This window comes from Aethalodelphis obliquidens, unplaced genomic scaffold (assembly GCF_003676395.1).
Source record: "Aethalodelphis obliquidens isolate GAN/ISIS:26980383/991018 unplaced genomic scaffold, ASM367639v1 scaffold83, whole genome shotgun sequence".
NCBI classification, from domain to species: Eukaryota; Metazoa; Chordata; class Mammalia; order Artiodactyla; family Delphinidae; genus Aethalodelphis; species Aethalodelphis obliquidens.
Window position 1 is genome coordinate 4,260,605 of NW_020838027.1, and position 18,067 is coordinate 4,278,671.

Consider the following 18,067-nt stretch of genomic DNA (forward strand, 5'->3'; position numbering starts at 1 on the left):
AGAGGAAGAGGGGTGGAGTCAAACAGTTCAGAGGAAGAGGGGTGGAGTCAAACAGTTTAGAGGAACGTATAAAAAGAGCTTTTCCTTTGTTGCTGGAACACGATACGGTTTGTGCACAGCACATACATATTAAAAAAATAGAAGCCTCACATCTTACAAACACGTGACTGAACAAAGTCTGAGTTTTCCTACCCACTAGACCCAAGCTTGAGGACAGCTCTGCCCTGGGACCCAGCTTGAGGTACTGATGGATTTTCAGAAAGGGAAACCCGTGCAAAGACGCGGCTGTCCGGATGGTGGAATTTTGGTAGTTCGTGAGGCATCCAAACGTGGGTCTGCGTTAGCTACCCGCAGGAGGGACGAGATTGGGGATGTTCTGGGCATGACTACCCCTCCCTCCCGTCCTGGGAAGAGCAACCACCAGCTGAGGGGCAAGTGCAGGTTGAAGTGTTTCTATCCATCCTTCCGGCCCTGACACAAACATTCCTACCATTGGAGTTTTCCTGGGAGGTAGCAGAACGAGTGGCTGGGTTCTTGCTGGGAGGAGAGGTGGGGGGCAAGTATTAGAGACCCACTTCACAGGTGCACGAGTGGCGGGTGGCAGAGAATACCTTCTCTGTGGCAACAGACACAGAGCCCTTGGGGGAAAGCATTGGGATAGAAATATGTAGGAGTTTTCTAGCTTGTGTCCACTGAAAAGGGGCAAAAAAGGAAAGGGAGGGCAGAGAGGACATCCTGGTATCTTGGAGGCCAGACGCATTTGCTTTGTACTAGTGGCTGTGGTCCAAAGTGGGCCGAGGCAATGGATGTCCAACCCCGGGGAGAAGGAGACCGACAGCTCACGGCCTTTTGTGTTTCCTTCCTCCCCCAGGACCCTTGTAGGATCAGAATGTGAAAGATCTGAGGTCCTGGACAAGAGAGGACCAGAGCCAGCCTGAGCAGGAGAACCCCAGCTGTCCCGGGTCGGACGGGGCTGGGAGAGAATTCCAGGCCTGGGGAGAAAGCAGTGCGTCTAAAGGAGAGAGGTTTACAGCCTGGATGGAGGAAGGAGAAAACCCCCTTTTTCTTAAGCCATAGAACGGCTCTGACCAGGGGCTTGGGCTATGTGCGCAGGAGGTGCAGGGGACATGGGGGCGGAGAGGAGGCTGTGAAGGAGAACTGCAGGGTATCCATCACAAAGCTATAAGCTGCTTTCCCAGGGAGGTGCAAACCCATCTGGGAAGCGGGGAGGGAAGGGCTTAGAAGGCAGCAAATGGTCACTGTAGTCAACAGCAGGAACTAGCAGGGCATTTTCTGGTTTCCTCTGAGCTCTATCCAGGGCCCCGCGAGGAGGGTGCCGATTCTTTGTGGTCCTGGGCCCCCAGTTTGTTCTGAGCTAACCTCGTCCCAGCTGGGAAGCCATCTCAAGGGGTGCACGTGTGTTGCTCTCTTCCTCATCGTTTGCTCTTGAAGAGGGAATAAGGCAGCCTCTGGGCTCCTGGAGCCCCACCTTTGCATGGAGCTGCTAGAGAAGGTTCAGGAAGGAAGAGAGGCCAGTTATCTACAAAACGCTATGAACCAGGGTCAAAGCTCAGGATCTGGGGGAGGGAGGGAAGACCCAAGTCATTCTTAATACATCCTCAGCGGGAAGGTGGGGACACCCCTGTTCTCCTGCTTCTGCCACCTCTTCTGCAGCCTTTTGGGTCCGATGGGGCTGACAGGTGAGTTCAGAACTCAGATGGGGATCAGCTAGGAGAGGATTCTGCACACCTGTGCTGATCTCACTGTGTTCCCGCCCCGTAACCCACTTCTGCGGATGGGGATGGACTTTTCCTAAGTCTAAGTCACTCACAGGTCAAAGAGAAAGCCCTGGGAGAATTCCTTTGGATGGGAAGGATTTGAAACACTCAGTGATGCGTCCCTACCTCCAGAGGTGACCTTCAAAGTATGGACCCACTGGTACAGCACGGGCCCTGGTACCAGTGAGAACAGATGCCCAGCTGCCCATAGTGATGCCAACCTTAGACAACCCGTATGCTAGAGCAACGGGTATCAAGCCTGGCTGGCTTTGGGATTTCAGAGTTTCTCATTCTCACTCCTAACACGAGAGATGGGAGTGGACATTTGGGGAAACTCCTGGTCAGGATCTGGGCACTTTTATAAGCCTTTAGGGAGTTGCAGGAAAGATCTAACCATTCGAAGGCTCTCGACTCTCTTTAGAAAAGTCTCTCCTGCAAGGGAGCTCAAGACCCGGGAAGAAGGGAATGAATGGTTTGGGACCTGTGACTTTCTTCTCCTCTCCAGATCGCGGTCCATCTGTCCACCCAGCCCTCCTACACGCCCACCACGTCTCAGCTGGAGCTGACATGCAGGTCAGGTCCTGAGAGCATCTGTTTCCGAGGTACCCTGTTAAAAAAGACCAGTTACTCAGGACAAGACCTCCTGAAAAACAATCAGCTTTGTCCCCTGCCTCCAAGCAGACCTACACTTGAAATCTTCTGAACAGTCAAGATGGACCAATTTTCTCCCCCTTCTGCTTGACCAAGACCTCAACTCGGTCCAGTTTCTATCCAAGGTTTCACCACTCTCGTCCTGAGCTCTTACTGTCCGTTCCGTCTTCGCCCCCCGTGGTGCAGCCTTTTCTTCCTCCCCCAGCGTGCACCTGCCCTGATATGTGCCAGGCGGGGAGACAGCCAGTAGGGCGTCTCTTCCTTGGATTGCCAACCTCTATCCTCAGCTCATCTCAGGTCAATCTATAGATGGCCACCTCTGCAAATAGAGAGGTATGTCGAAGGCGAAGGTATTTGCAGCAGATGAGGGCTTGTCTCGCAGGCTGGGGCCCCCGAGAGTCGCAGAGGGTGTCAGCTCGTTCTGCAAAGCCACAGACACTGAAAATATCTGTGCTCTGATACGGGTCTCTCTTGTTTCAGGTTTAGGAACGTTCCAATGGTTCAGGAATCTGAAGGCTCCAGGAGGACAACATTTATAGTCGCTTGGGGCACCTCTTCTTTAAATACTCTCCAAGGACAGGAGGCAAGGAGGCATGGTACGGCAAGGAGCTGCTTCAGCTGGGCTGCTCTGTTTCACGGGATTATCACTCCTCTCCTACCGTAGGGGGGTCAGAGGGGGCAAACTCCGGAGGTCACGATGCCCGATTCCGCTGCGCCCAGGCACCAGCGCATGTGGCAGAGGACGCCCGAGAAGGAAGTGAGAGTATCAGATGAGAACTTGGGTGAGTTTCCTGGACGTTGCTGGAAAGGAATTAGCATCTGTAGTCCAAAGCCTCTCTACTTCCTTCGTGGCCTATTTTGTACCCCCTCACCCCTCGCCAAAGAGGTTGCCATTATTAGGATCCCTGTCATCTGAGGTTAAAATAAGACCTGGTTCAAGGTGAGGAAAAATTATGGGCAGGCAGCCTGGCCCCAGCTTGTTCTCGAGCTACGCGCAGCACTGACTTCCAGGCAGAAAGGCTCTCTCTAGTACACTCGGTCTCTCCCGCTGCTTCGAGCAGGTTTCCCCCCCGCTGCCAGAGACGCTGCTCTACCCTTTCCTCCAAGAGGGGGATCCCTTCTCCCCCAGCCTCCCTGACGATGTGTCCCAGTGTCCCCAGAGCCCTCACACGCAGGATGCCCGGAGTACCTGCCCACTCCTTCTGGTCAGCAGCTAAATCTTACTGCCTGTCACCCTGCCCTCCCTGCACTTAGAGGACAGCTGCTGCCCCCACCTCCACGCAACCCGCGCAGTCAGTGGCCTCTGAATGGAAAGGTGATTGGAAAGAGGCAGAATGGGAGCACGTGTCAATCCTGCTGGGTTGACAGGTGACATTCCTGCAGGCAGATTCCTGAAGCGATGACCCCGGGAGGAAGGAGCCTGCTGTTCCGAGATGCCTTGGTTCTGACGATATATACCAAGATGTACAGATACGCATCAGCACACACACACGCTTCCTACCTGCCTTCTCCTGTGTCCAAGGTCCCACCCCCCAAGTGTCTCTGGACCGTCTTTCCTCAGATGAGGTCAGAGCATGGGATCCATTGCCATTCTAGGATGCCGGCTGCAACCCCTCGCTTGGGTGGGTCACGTGTCATGGGGTCCGGTGGCCAAGGGAACCGACTCAGGTCCCCCCAAGCATAAAAGGAGCCCGAATAGGGGGGGCATGGGGGGAGGGGGGAATTGTTCACTTGTGCAAAATTCCAACAGAAAAGACATTGCTTTCCACCTGTGAGCCTTCCTTCAGGGTCCTTATATCCTGGGGAGGAAGTGAGTGACGGTCATGATCGGGGACACCTTGCTGCCCCGCTTCACCCGTCCGTATTTGCTCAGCGCGATGTAGGTGCCTCGGTACACGTCTGACTCGTAGGCGTTGTAATTGTTGGGCAGGAGGGTCTCTCTGAATTTGCACTCCTCTTGGAAGCTGGGCTGTGAGAGAAATGGACAAACGGCAGAGCATCAGCGATACGTGAGGCCCAGCAGGCACGTCTGCGGTGGGTCCCTCGCTTTCCCATGTCAGACAGCCTCCAGGAGCCCTGGGCCATCCTGGGTGAGCAGAAACATGGAAGCTGAGAACAGGGGAGCCTTAGCTCTCGTGGTCCCCCCTCACCTCCCCTCCTTCACGATGAGGAAGCCCAGGCCCGGGGATGGGGGTGGACAGCCTGTGTCACAAGGGGGCTGGGGGTTCTCCTGACTGCCAGTCCCGGACACTTTCTCCCAAGAACAGGGATGATGGTTTATTCAGAGAAAGGACCAGGGAAGGATAAAAGAAGCTGTTTTCTCAAGTCCACTGCGAGAGGACCTAGTGCGGCAGGATAGAGAGCTGGGGTTTGCCTGGTGGCTCTAGCTGTGTGACCTTGGGGCAGGCGCCTCCCCTCCCAGCCTGATTCCCTTTTCTGCAAACCATATGGTTGCGGAGCGTTTGCGGGGGGCGGGGGCGGCGAGTGGAGGGCGAGATGCATGGCTTCCTAAGTCCTTCCCAGCGCATCTGTTTAATATGGTAACTGTCTCTCCACTTGTGTTCCCTCACCCTGTCTCTCCCAGTTTAAGGGCCAAGTTTGCTGCCCCTTAAAGGGGCCCATTCTCGATTTTGACTTTGAGCCTAGAATGGGGGGCACTGGCCTCAGTTTTTAACACCACACGAACTGGAGCAAACTCTCCACACAACTTGAACCTTGCTTCTTCACTGAACAACATGCCCAGTGCCTCCTGGGCGTCCACAGGTCACCAGGGAAGGGCAGGGACAGAGATGGCGAGGAGCAGCAACTTTCATGGGGGAAAGAACCTGGTTCCCTCTGTGACCAGCAGTGCCAAGGACACATCAACAAGTTCAGCCCCAATAAATCACCCAAGTCTTCCTTTATTCCTAGAAAAGAGAGCCACTTCCTCCCAAGCCCACCCGGGTCACTGCCCCGGACTGGAGGGGTTTCTGGGCTTCCGATGGGGGTCGCTCCCTGGGAGCCAGGAGGCCTGGGATCTAGTCATTAAAGAAATGTAGAATGAAACCGAAACAGAGCTGAGCATAACACCCGACTCCTTCCTGCCGACTGAGGCCATCGGCTATAAAAAACCCACTCGGTGGCTAAGCGGCTGTGCTAGGGGTATCGCCTGACCTTCTTAAAAGGAATTATACTATGAGCACCTGGCCTTGTCAGCCGTAGGGTGGACGAGAGCCTCTTCCTGTTATGAACGGAGGAGGATGAGCCAGCTCCTCGGGGCTCCGAGTGGACCAGTCCGGCAGCACGGAAAACAGTGCACCATCCCAGGGGACTCCCGGCTCCCTGAGACAAGGACTGTGTCCTGTTGAGCACGTGATGCTGCATGAATGATGGTCTAATTGGAACGGCACAGCCACCCACGGATGCCCCTGCAGGGGTGGCTTCTCTCTGATGCAGCGAGAGCTGGCAAGGGACAGGCGGCGTTGTTTAGGAAACACGTCGGGTAGTACCAGTCGCTGGTCCCTTCTGCCCCAGCTGAATGAACGCATCCCCCCTTTCCCTCTCACGCCCCTGGGTTACTGCGTACAGAGCACCTTCCTGTGATGTGAATTTGCTTGAGATGACCCTGCGAGCTTCCACCAGCCACATCAACTGGCTTCTGAAGACCATGCCAGGAAGCTCTGTTTTCACAAGTTTTCATCTCCCTTGTTATGGGTGCTCAAAAACACTTGTAGAATGAAGAAAGGAATGTCCCAAAGTAGGAAAAAAAAAAACTCATCAAAATAGGCAAAGAGCATGTGACGATTCACCTCTTACACAGCTGTGTGAACTTGGCAAATGAGTTTACCTCCTAAGCCTCAGCTTCCTCATCTGTAAAATGGGAACAGTGAGAATAATTCCGTCCTAGCCCTGGAGGGAGCATTCATTGAAATAATGCATGGAGAGTCCTTGGTATAATGCCTGGCACACAGTAAAATAAAAAATTATTTGTATTGCCATAGTGATGCTTCTCCAATTGATTCATGAGTTAGTTTAAATTAAAAGCACTAAAAGACTTTGTCTTACCCAGAATCATCATTCCTGTAAAACTTGCTGTGGGTTGCAGGACAATTTACCTTCTAAGTCCTGCATTTATTGCCTGAGTGGCAGTAGGAGGTGAGCCTGGGGGAGGAGGGCACAGAGCTGACTGGGCTCCGGCCCCGCACCCCTGGGGCCTCTCTGGACATGGGGGGGTCGGGGCAGCCACAGGACCTAAGGCTGTCGATGGGCAAAACTCTGGAGAAACAGCACAAGGGAAAAATAAAGTTGGGATCAATGGTAAAAGTTGAGTAGAAGTAATGATACATGGATTAATAGTCTGGTGTGGATCAACTAACAAAATGCAGTCCAGAAGTAAATCCAAACAGGAACATAAAATAAAGGTGGATCTGAAATGAACATAACATACAAGTGGCATTTCCAATCACTGGCGAAATGTGGTGTTGGAAGAACTGGATGCTATCTTTAATAATCATCATAATAATAGTAATAATAATAAGGTTTGATGTATGATTTTATTCCTAACACTAAAATAAATTCCAAAAGGAACAAAGATTTAAATGTTAAAAAGAGAACCTTAAGGGGAGTTCCCTGGTGGCTGAGTGGTTAGGATTCCAGGCTTTCATTGCAGAGGCCCGGGTTCAATCTCTGGTGGGGAGACTGAGACGCCACAAGACGCGTGGGCACAGCAATAAGTAAGTAAGTAAGTAAGTAAATAAATAAGGGAGAGAAAGAGAAGAGAACCTTAAAATAAGTCAGAAAGGTCTTTCTAAGTAGGACACAAAAAACTAGAAGGCATTTTAAAAACGAAGATGAATAAATTAGACTTCTGCTTGGAAAAGAATAATCACCTTAAACAAAATAAAAATATAAATAGCAAACCGGATTAAAAATATTTACAGTGCATTATATTTTGTAATATATTTTGCAATAGATTGAATTTTGCTACTATATCCAGAACCCTGAACTCACTGAAAAATGGACGTTTATGAACAGACAGTTCACAGAAAAGGAAATACAAATAGCATTTAAACATAAGAACATGTGCCTAACAGAGAAACATCAACCATAACTGTGTGATCACATTTTTAATTGTCAGTTGCAGAAAGAACACTGTTTGACAATGGGCTTTCATTGATGAGGGCAAGGGGACTAGGAATTCTCATTTGTTGTCTGTTGGTGTGTATATTGTTATAACCGCTATAGAGAGAAATTTTACAGTATTTATTAGAATAAAATAATAACTACAGCTTTGGATAGGAATTCCACTCCTAGGAATTTATCTTACTGGTTCACTCCCACTCATGTACAAAAGTCATGTACGGCGGCATCATTTGTAATAGTGAGAGACCAAAAACAACCTAAGTGTCTACCAGGAGGGCAGTGGTTAGCTCGGTGATGGGAGAGCCACCCAATGGAATACTCTCGGCCATAAGAAATAGAACCTCCTTGCGCACGGATTTGAAACGGTCTCCAAGGCCTGTTGTTCAGTGAAGAAGCAAGATTCAAATTGTGTGGCTAGTCTGCCCCAGTTCGTGTGGTTTTAAAAACTGAGGCCAGTGTGAAAACATGCACAGGGACATTGGGACTTCCTGGGACGGTAGGTACACAGGGCCTGGCAACAGTGGCTGCTCTGGGGAGGGTCTGGGTGGCTTCAAGACAACAGTGAGAGGGAGACTTCATTTCCGTGGTATATTCTTCTGCACGTTTTCCCCCTTAAACCACGTCCATGTATTACCTCGTCATGTTAGTAGATTATTGAAAATGGGAAGGGAATTCAGGATAGAAGATGGGCCAGAAAATGGAGTGAGAGAACCTTTGCATCAGAGACTGGTCCGTTCTCTCCCCCGGGTCCTGTCCTTCCCCCTGTCCATCCCCTGCTTCTCTCCCCTCTGTTCTAACTGTTTATGACCCTGGAGAGCACCCTGCCCACCAGTTTCCAGAACACTTCATTTCTGATCTGGATGGTGGTCAAGGGAGAGGTTTCGCGTGTGGTTTGCAAACTCTAGAGAGGAATGCAGATCTTGGGGCGAAGGACCTGGGGGGAGTGGGGGTGGGGGAGGGGGAGGAATTGAGCGATTGGGACCAGAAACTCAGGGCATTTGCCCCGATCCTCTGATCTAGAATGTGTCCAGTTGAAGAATCCAGCCTTTGCTAAGGTCTGAGTCTCCTAAAACACATCTGTTTAAATGCGCAAGACAGTGGTTGCATATACACTGTGCTTTATTCTCTGATCGTCAGATTTTGATTATTCAACCCCCAACCCCAAATTTTCAAAAAGTTTCTGACCTCTGTTTCTTTCCCCTAGCCTACCTCACGTCCCTAGCCTTCCCCCGAATTCTGTGTCCATCTGAAGTGAGAAAGGAGAAATGGGTGAAGTTTGCTATGGAAGCCTCTCTACCTCGCCCTTGCCCGTTCCTCCCCGCACCCCTCTCCACCCCGTCCTTGGTGTTCAGGTGGCCACGCGGCTGGGGGCAAGGCCAAGACCATGGCCCTGAACTGCTCCCTGCAGCCCGATGCTCCACTGCCCACACGGAGGCTCGAGCTGGCATCAGGACCAGCCCCCCGATTCATCTCTCCATTCGTGCCCCTGCGCTGAGTCTCATGGCTCAGGAACGTTGGCTCCTGAGCTCTGCTGAGGAAAGCCAAGCGAACGACATGTTAATAAAAGCAGCTACCGTGTATTGTTACTTGAACAAATGAAAAGAATTCCCCCAGATCACATTGCCTGGGCCTGCCGGGTCCCAAGCCCCAGCATGACAATGTCTTCAATTCCACATAGGCCTAATCAGACTTATGAGGACCCAGACTCTAAAGCATTTGGCTCTCGTAGTGGAGAAGGGCGTTTTGCAGGGGGGTACATACAGGGGTGTCTCTCGGCGTGAGTCACCTCTGGCGGAAATGCCCCTTAGAGTCTGCGGTGGACCAGACGTCCATTCCATCTTGTCTTTGGTCAGTAGGTCACCCGGACTAATGAAAGTGTCTTTTTATCTTTAAAGTTCTTCCTTCTAGGCCTGCCCTGGGCCACTTGCCCCCGTTACTCCTGGCTGCGTGTGTGCAACGGAGCTGGGGAGGGGTGTGGATGGATAAGGAGGCGGGTGGTGAGAAAAAACCAGAAAACTCCTTGTCCTAAGACCCTTTCCTCCTGCAGTCCCTGACTGCTACTTTTTTGGTCCTTAGCTGAAATGGAGAAATAACATCTCCCGGCTCTGAAGACATCTGTCCGTTCTAATCCCCGTACCTAACACACAATCGCACCGGCACTTTAGAAGTGTCTGAAGATGTCTCCACCAGGCCTATCATGGCTTCTCATTCCTGTATCCCTCTGGGTAGCAGGCGGGCTGCAGACAAAGCTGTTTGGGAGACCGTCTGTAGGGTCCCCCGGGCCCCTCACTGTAGCACCAGCCCCTCCCTGCTCAGGGGTCCCATCTCCCGGCCCTTCCACGTAGTCTAACACCAGGGACCCTTTGCCTCATCCCCTCAGGAATGCGTTCTCCTCTAGGGCAGGGGTGCAGCTAACTGAGTGAGGGAAAGACTTGGTCCTCCCCTCGCCAATTGTAACGTCCTAGGTAACGGTCAACGGCCTCTGTGGATGAAACAAATGCTGTGCTTTGCCAGTTGTCATAGTACTATTGATGAAAAGGATGGAGACACACTTCTAATTAGTAAAACCAAAATCGCTCAGAGGCATAACTGATTCTAAAGCACAGGGATTCTCACAGAACCACTGCCAGGTGGAGACCTTTGATTTTTACCTTTTAAATTTTAAAAAGATCAAGGAGACTGGAACTCACTGATTCCTGCCACATCAGAGAGAGCAGAGAGAGGTCTGGTCTCAGAGAGGGTCACAGACTTTGCCCGAAGTAAGACAGTAGCTGGAGGGTGGGCGGGCAGGAGCTGGAACCCGGCTCCTAGTCTGCACACCAGGTGCGCTTCTGCTGCCGGCCTACGGGCATCACCTGCTAAACCTGGAAGCAGGTTTGCACACAGCCCTGATTCACCTGAGACCCCGGAGACCCACGGTCACATCTGCAAAGTGAGGATAAAGGCCAGATGCGCCTCCCAGGGGTGCTGGGGGATAGTGTGCTCAGAAAGCATCCCCGGGGCGTCTGACAGACAGGAGGTGCTCAATACAGGGGAGCTACTTACACTGTCGAAACACTGCCACAGGCTCTGCACCCCTCTTTCCAAGGGATGAGACCTGCGGGAGGCACCTAGGTGGGTTTTCCTGGCTCTTATTTTCCTACCTTGCCCCTGCTCCCCCCTCCTTCCCCCCCAGCATGGTTCCCCTCTCCCCAGGAGAAACCCCACTGAGGGGCCATAGCAGCTGAGCCACAGGGAGGGGAGGCAGCTCTTGGGGCTTAAAGGGAAATAGTGTGAATGAAATCATCACCCAGTGGGAGTTTTCCCAGCTCTTTGGATCAGGGGGCATTGGATTTTAGACTGTGATAATGGCCCCTGGGGGGCGTAGCAGGGAGTGGATAGGTGGTTCAGAAGCACCTGGTGCCGGGCTCGGGGCGCCAGGGAGGGCAATCTCCGCCTCCAAGAAGGTGACTTTGGGCCAGATGCTCCCGGGTGTGTGTGCGTGTGTGGGGGGAGATTGGGGTGTAGAGCGTGGGCGGGGCTTCTCCTACGGAAGCCCCCGTTTTCCGGGACTCCTCTCCTTTAGTGAGCCCTGCGGACCCCCTTTGAAGTCATCTGCCCAGGAGTGAGGGGTCAGGGGCGTCACCGACATCAGGGGTCAGCCCACACTTCAGAGTTGCCCCCTTCCTCGTGCTCCTTGAAGTTCTATCCACCTGCAGCACTCTCGCTGTGAGGTCCCCTGTTCCCAGCCTCCCCGGCTTCTCCTACGGGGGCCCCAGGTTTCAAGTGGGAAGTGGAGGCATTGACCTTCTCTTTGCACCCTTTCCCCAGCTCACAGTTCAATTTCTTTCGGGATAAGGAGAAAAAAATACTAAATAGCTTGTTAATGAAGGTGGCAGAGATAAGGGTTGATGTAATTTGTGCTTCCTTCCAAAAGATTCACCTTGCGTAGAACCCCAGAGCCAACAGCCTCCGTTCCTGGCTTTGCAACGAGTGGGATTCCAGGCACTACGCCGGCTGCAGGGAAGGGGCACTTTGGGGCGACCCGCCGCACAGAGCGGGCACTTACTCCACCAGGGCCTCCTTGGTTCCAGCTGCTTCGTCCTCTCCATCACATACGCAGAGAGCAGTGAAAAGGGCGTCTGAGAATCCCAATCTCATGGCTGTTTCATCTCCCAGCAGCCCTCAGCGCTAGTGTAACCCCGGGGCAGGGAGGATTCCTTGCCCTCGGAAAGCCAGGTAGCCTGGTGGTCCCTAGCCTGCCTGCATCTCAGAAATACCTGGGAAACTTAAAAAATAAAAACAAACCGATTTGCAGGTCCCCATTCCAGCCCTACTGGCTAAGCATCTCTGAGGAAGGCCCCCAGAGATCTGGACATGTAACAAGTTACCAAGGCGATGTGGATGCAAACGGTCCTCCCACAAGACCCACCTCTAGGAAAGAGGGGTGCAGAGCCTATGGCAGTGTTCAGACAATATAAATGGCTCCCCTGTATTGAGCACCTCCTGTTTGTCAGGTGCCCTGGGGATGTTTTCTGAGCACACCATCACCCAGCACCCCCAGAGGTGCATCTGACCTTTATCCTCACTTTGCAGATGGGACCCTGGCTCTCCCAGGTCTCAGGTGAATCGGGGCTGTGTGCAAACCTGTCTCTGGGCTCGGCAGGTGATGCCTGCAGGCCAGAAGGAGGAGAGCATTTGGCGGTACAGACCAGGACCCTAGTTCCAGCTCCCGCCTGCCTACCCTCCAGCGCTTGTCTCCAGAGGCCCACTGATTCTAATGCACGTCTTGTCTCCACGTAAACGAGCCCAAATGGAGAGGTGCCAGCACTGCAGGTCGCAGGCCGAGGCCACCCGAGCACCCCGTTTGGGTATTTCACAGCCTGGTCTGTTGGGACAACCTCCCCGGACCCCAGCACCGATCCCAGACGCCCCCGTTCACGTTCGGATCCTGTCTGTCCCCACGCAAAGGTAGAACAGCCCTCCAAACCCTCCCCATAAATGGCCACTCTGCTATTCCTTGACCACGGCTCAGAGGTCTTCCTTTCTAACCTTATTTCTGCCGAAAGAACACCCAGTTTCTTTGCCTTCGTAGGGACGCTTTCCCAGCCCATATTTTGCAATATGCCAAATTATGGGCTGAGAGACCCAGGAACGAGGGGGTCAGAGAGGTCAGAGATTTCGGTAAATATGGAAGTTGGTGAGGTTAACCAAAGTGCTAGCATTGACACCCCCCACCCCGCCCCGCCAGGGATGACCTGTGATGGGAGAAGGCAGGGGGTGGGATCTGGGGCCAGCCAAGAGAGTCTTACATCCTAGGGGAGGATGCTTCTCCAGCTCTTGGGATCAGAGACCAGAGGACTTAAAACCTTAAAGTAAAATGTCCACGCACTGATGAAGGTGAGGAAAAGAGCTTCGTGTCTTCTCCTCCTGCTGTGCTCCAGGCTGGGGGCCTCGGAGGGTAAGCCGTGGGAACAGCGTGCCCAGGCTGAAAGACAGGCCTGCTTCTCTGGGCCTCTCCTGCTCAGGACCTGACCGTAAGCCTGGACAAACAGCTTTATGCCAGAACGTGGGTTTCCCTCGGACCCAGAAGCCCTCTGAGCTACGGTTTCTGTCTTAAATGACCTCAGCACATTTAAGCCTGCACCGAGGCAGGGTCAAGGTAAGTCAGGGGCGGTGGGTGGGATCAGGGAAGACATGGTCCAGCGCACAGGCTGACTCACCGTGCAGCTAAGAAGGTATAAGCCCTTCACTCGCACCAGCTCCTTCCACAGCAACCCCCCGACCCATTCTAGATAAACATTCACGCCCCTCTTCAAGATTTTGCATTATTTTCTTCAATTGCGTAATCTTCAGGCCTCGTACAGCCTGAAGCTTCCCCTGGCCTGATGAACTCACCGTGGTGTATAATCTTCCTTTACTGTTCATGGCAACGAAGAGGGCACTTTTCACCCCAAAGAGACTCACCACGCCTCGCTCCACTGTGGAAATCTCCAGCAGGCCTGACAAAGAAATGGGAGCTGCATTACCCCAGGCTTGTGCAGATCAGAGCAGGACGCCAACCCAAAGGTGACCCTCCAAGGGCATCTAGGCCCGTCCGCCTGCTTCTAGAAAGTCAGACCCTCCATCACCTCCACCCTTGATCTCACTTTAGGAGATCGGCTGCCAGGCTCGGCCAGTCCTGCTACAAATCCAGCTCTGCAGGGGAAAGTTCTGACGTCAGAGTTAGAGTTCACAGTGGCCACTTAGGCATCTACCTAAAGTCAGCTTTGAATCTGGGCTTAATCACACCACATCCTTGACGTGGGTAAAGGAAGTGAATTCTGATTAGCTTTGTTAACAATGTATACGCCTCACGTTTCAACAAATAGCCCATGTAATCTTGCAAACAAAAAAAATCTTGCAAACACTGGATCCTGCAGCCCTATCCCCTCCTGGGGAGAGCCCATCTAGGCAGCAACCCATCAACTTGTAGGACAGAGGGGGCAAGTTGAAATAAAAAAAGGATGTGCTTCAGCTGGAAATTCTGCAAACAACTTGCCTTTCCTCTCAAAGAGAAGAGCTAAATAAAAAGCAGCGTGTGTCTAATTTGGTCCCAGCATCCTCACCGGTTCTCCCAACCCTTGTTTCATGGCTCCCCCAGGTTGGGGGTTCCCTGTGGTCCTACAAGGCCCTGGCTGGGCCTGCAATGCTGAAGGAATTAGTGCCTCAGGGGCTCTGTGGGTGATGGCAGAGGACACCAGGATGCTCGGACCTCAGCACACTTACGCCTGCACCGAGGCAGGGTCAAAGCGAGTCAGGGGCGGTGGCTAAGCTTATGGGCATCCGTAAGAATAACGCTTCCCCCTTCATAACAGGACTCCGGGCACCAGGGCGAGGCCCCTCCATCCTTTATCCCTGCTTGAGCCCCAGCCCCCAGCTTCCCAACCGGTTGCCACTGGCACTCACTGTAGGGGTTCTCCTCGTGGGTGCCGCTGATCCGGCCGTCGGGGGGCACCTGGAGGTGGAAGCCGATGCCCACGTTGCAGTAGAGCCTCCGCTGCCGCTTGATGCCCACCAAATAGCCGCTTTCCCAGTTCACGCCAGCAACCTCTCCAGCCAGCCCAGCCCGAGACCTGGACAGCAGGGTGCCCCAGCCCCTCGAAGCCAGCAGCGTGCTGTTGGCGCGGGAGCCCGCAGGGGAGGGCACCACCATGCCCACGAGGACGCCGAGGAAGACGAGAGCCCGTAGCGTGCCCTGCAGACGTCCTGCTCCCTGGGACATAGTGATGAGCTGCCTCTGTCCCAGGGCCATCCACCTTGCCTCTCAGGCACGTGGTCGGAATTAATGGCCCTAAAAATACCGCCCTTCTTGTTTTCCTCCCCTCCGCATGGCGGCAGGGGCTTATTTTTGGAAGGCAGTTGAAGACTGCTGACATGAAACGAAAGCCTGCTCTGGGCACTCGGGTCTGGAGCAGAGGGACCCGGGCTGAGCCGCGGCCGGTACGGACCATGGCTTGGGGACGCGGTCTAGCTGGCCCGCTCACTCCGACCCGAGTTGGTTCTGCTTGATTTGACCTATCTTTATAGTTCAGCAGCCTGGCCCGCCCCGCCGCCCTTCATCACCCTGACGTCAGCTGGCCTGGCTCACTCATCCAGGGCTGTAACACTAACCTGCTGCTGGGCCTGGCGGCCTCCCCAGACCCCCGGCACCCAGGGATGCTGGGAGCCACTGTCATTCCAACTATGAAGCAGGAATGAAGTGAGCGGCGAGCATCCCTGAGGGGAGGGAGGAGTTGGCCAGGGGCCCCGGGGAAGAGGGAGGCCAGAGGCCACCCAAGACCCAAATTGGGCAGAAGTTCTTGGCCTGGCAGCGCTGGCTTCCTCATTTAGAGGGCAAAGGGTAAAGACAGGGGTGGGGCAGTCTTGGTGGCAGGCAATGACCGGGGCACACGCGTTACCCTATTCATGGAAAGAGCTCATGGTTGAGGGCCACAGAGCCTGGGGGGATGCTGAAAGGCTGAACCCCTTTAGCAAGAGAGGACAGAGATGGGGGTGCGGTATGCAAGGGTCCCGAGGATCGTGGAGGGAGGCGAGGCTAGGGTCGGTCTTGTGCTCTCCGTCCCGGTCATGGAATTCACCCAGCCAACAGGGTGGGAGTTGCATCTGGCCCTTGCCGTGGCCACTGGCCATTTTCCTATCTGGGCTCACCCTTGGCATCTGACTGATGTCATTCATTCCCATTTTACAGATGAGGAAGCTGAGGTGGGGAGAGCTTAAGTGACTGAGCTTAGGTGCTGGGTAACCATAGCTAGTAAGTGGCAAAGCCGGAACGTATAAAGTCGGCCTGAGTCCAAAGCCTGTGCTGTGAACCTCTGCGTGATGATCTGATGTAGAAGTTCGATTTGCACGGAGTCCGCTGAGCTCATTACATGCCAAGGGTCCTCACGGCATTACTTCAATAGCACAGGCTGCTTCGCCCAGCACCCGTGCTGGAGGCTGTGGGCAGCCTGGGGAAGCTCCTAGGAGGAGGCACACTGCTCAGGGCCTGCCCTGAGACCCCACTCCCTCCCCTCTGATTCCAAGCTCCTGCCCTGGCCTGGGTCCCGGCCTCCAGTCTGTGGAGTCTACCTGCCTTCTGCCCCTCTGCCTGGTCCATTGGATTGATGTCTTGCTTAGGATTTCCACCAAGCCTTGCATGTCTGTTTTGCCCAGATCCCTTGAAGCCCAGGGGATTTCTCTCATTACCTGCAGCTGCTAAAATGTGGGGAGTTGGGGAGGGAATATACGAACCTCTGCTTAGCATAGCCCTCACCATTGGGCCCCTAGCTTCCCTACCACCTTTCCCCTCCCTGTCACCTGCATTACCTCACACCCAGCTTTATCATCACCAGCACCATCTTTCCCACAACAAGGAAAGACTGGCACCCTATGGGCATAGGTAGGCCTTCGTTAGAAAACTAGTAAAAAAAAAACAAACATAATTAATAAGAAAGCATCTCTCTGCAAAGTAGGAGGGTCTTGAATAATCCAAAGGCAAAACTGTCAGAAAAAGAACCGTCATGTTGGATTTCCAGCTAGATTTCATACATTTACATTTTCTTGCATGCAAGAGCAGCGGAGACACTCCCTTACCCGTGTTCACTTAGGGATCTTGTGTTCATGATGCTGGTGTTCTGACTTAAGGAAGAGGCAGCCTGGCAGCCTGTTGGATGGTAAGAAGTTAGTCTGAAATGAACACTTGCCTTGAATGATTGGAGAGGTGCTCATCAGCAGGGGGTCAGAATCTCTGCGGATTTCTTCTTGGAACCCACCCACTGTGGGACCACTTTGGAGGAGAGATTAAACCATGACAAGGTCCGTGTCAAATATCAACAAAAATAGTGACTCTCTTTAGATTCATTTAGATTCTTCAGGCAGAGATCGTGGTTGGCATCTTATAAAACAAAGGGCTTCAGAATGGGGGACGCCTGGCTCTGAATCCCAACTCTATCACTTGTTAGCTGTGTGACCTTGGAAAAATTTTGAACCTCTCTGAGCCTCGTTTGTTCATCTGCAAAATGAGACCATTACTACATAGGGTTATTATATATTAGCAACAATACATGCAAGGGGCCAATGCAGAGCACAATACAGCCTTTTCTCAGAAACACATTGAAAATCACTCACCCAGTTAAAGGAGGACAAGCCCAAAGTGAGAAGGACCATCTCTCATCTCAAGGATGGGAGAGACACGTGGCCTTCCTGTTCCTAAATGCTGGCCAGCCAAGCATATACTGTGATGGCTGCCAACATATGCAGAAGCAGGCAGCTTGGATTCCTAAAATATTCTGAAAACCAGTAATAGCCTTGGTATTGTCCCCTGTTAAATATAAAACTTAAGTAATTCATTCTATTAAAAAGCCTGGGTCTTATTTTTATCAGGTGATGTGATGAGGCCCTGTTCTAAATGCGCCTCCTGGGTCTGTCTCCATAGCAACTCCTCTGTGCTCATATATCCATAGATTTTTCCTGAAGACTAATTAAGTTGACAACTGCTAGGGCTTCTTGGTTTACCAGATTTGCACCTGACCCTTCTCCCGGGGCTTAGGGACCCCTATGGATGTGAAGTGATAGAGAAAAGAGTAACAGGTGGAGGAGGCCTCTCTGTGGACCCCTCTTTCAAATAGCTGTCCAGCAGCCTTTGGGGCTGTCAATCACTCTCTCTGGATGAGCTGAGAGTCGGTGGAGGTGAGCGGGGAAAAATGCTAATGTCCGTCTCCTTCCACAACAGGTCCTTGTCCCCAAGTGGGGTACCACGCGGTAGACATTGGTCAAGTTTGACCTGCCCAGCCGAACGGCTTCTGTCACAACCAGGCAGGATGCCTTCTACGCCTCCTGGTTCTTACATAAAGAACTTCAAACACCTCAGGAGTGACCATAGGGAAAGCACAGAAACTTGTGAAAAGTACTGCTTATTTGTACTTTTTACATTTAATTTAGAAAAAGTAACATTTACCTTTTTCTTTCTTTCTTTTTTATTTTATTATTATTTTTTGGCCGCACCACACGGCATGCAG

The 18,067-nt window shown here is 52.7% G+C and overlaps 1 protein-coding gene across 1 annotated transcript; it reads right to left on the reverse strand.

Moving 5' to 3' along the window:
- Positions 1 to 4,057: 4,057 nt before the first annotated feature.
- On the reverse strand, positions 4,058 to 15,617 carry FGF6 (fibroblast growth factor 6). Its single transcript, XM_027093298.1, has 3 exons — positions 14,478 to 15,617; positions 13,428 to 13,531; positions 4,058 to 4,398 (listed from the first exon to the last, which is right to left on the reverse strand). Exons 1-3 carry the CDS (start codon positions 14,821 to 14,823, stop codon positions 4,222 to 4,224), a joined length of 627 nt encoding a protein of 208 aa, XP_026949099.1. The 5' UTR covers positions 14,824 to 15,617; the 3' UTR covers positions 4,058 to 4,221.
- Positions 15,618 to 18,067: the final 2,450 nt, after the last annotated feature.

What these genes read in the sequence shown, in the direction of transcription:
- FGF6 (XM_027093298.1), bottom strand. Translation starts at nt 14,823, where the DNA reads ATGGCCCTGGGACAGAGGCAGCTCATCACTATGTCCCAGGGAGCAGGA. An exon ending in CCACGAGGAGAACCCCTACA is followed by an intron (nt 13,532 to 14,477) that starts GTGAGTGCCAGT and finishes TTTCTTTGTCAG; the next exon opens with GCCTGCTGGAGATTTCCACA. An exon ending in AAGGAAGATTATACACCACG is followed by an intron (nt 4,399 to 13,427) that starts GTGAGTTCATCA and finishes TTTCTCTCACAG; the next exon opens with CCCAGCTTCCAAGAGGAGTG.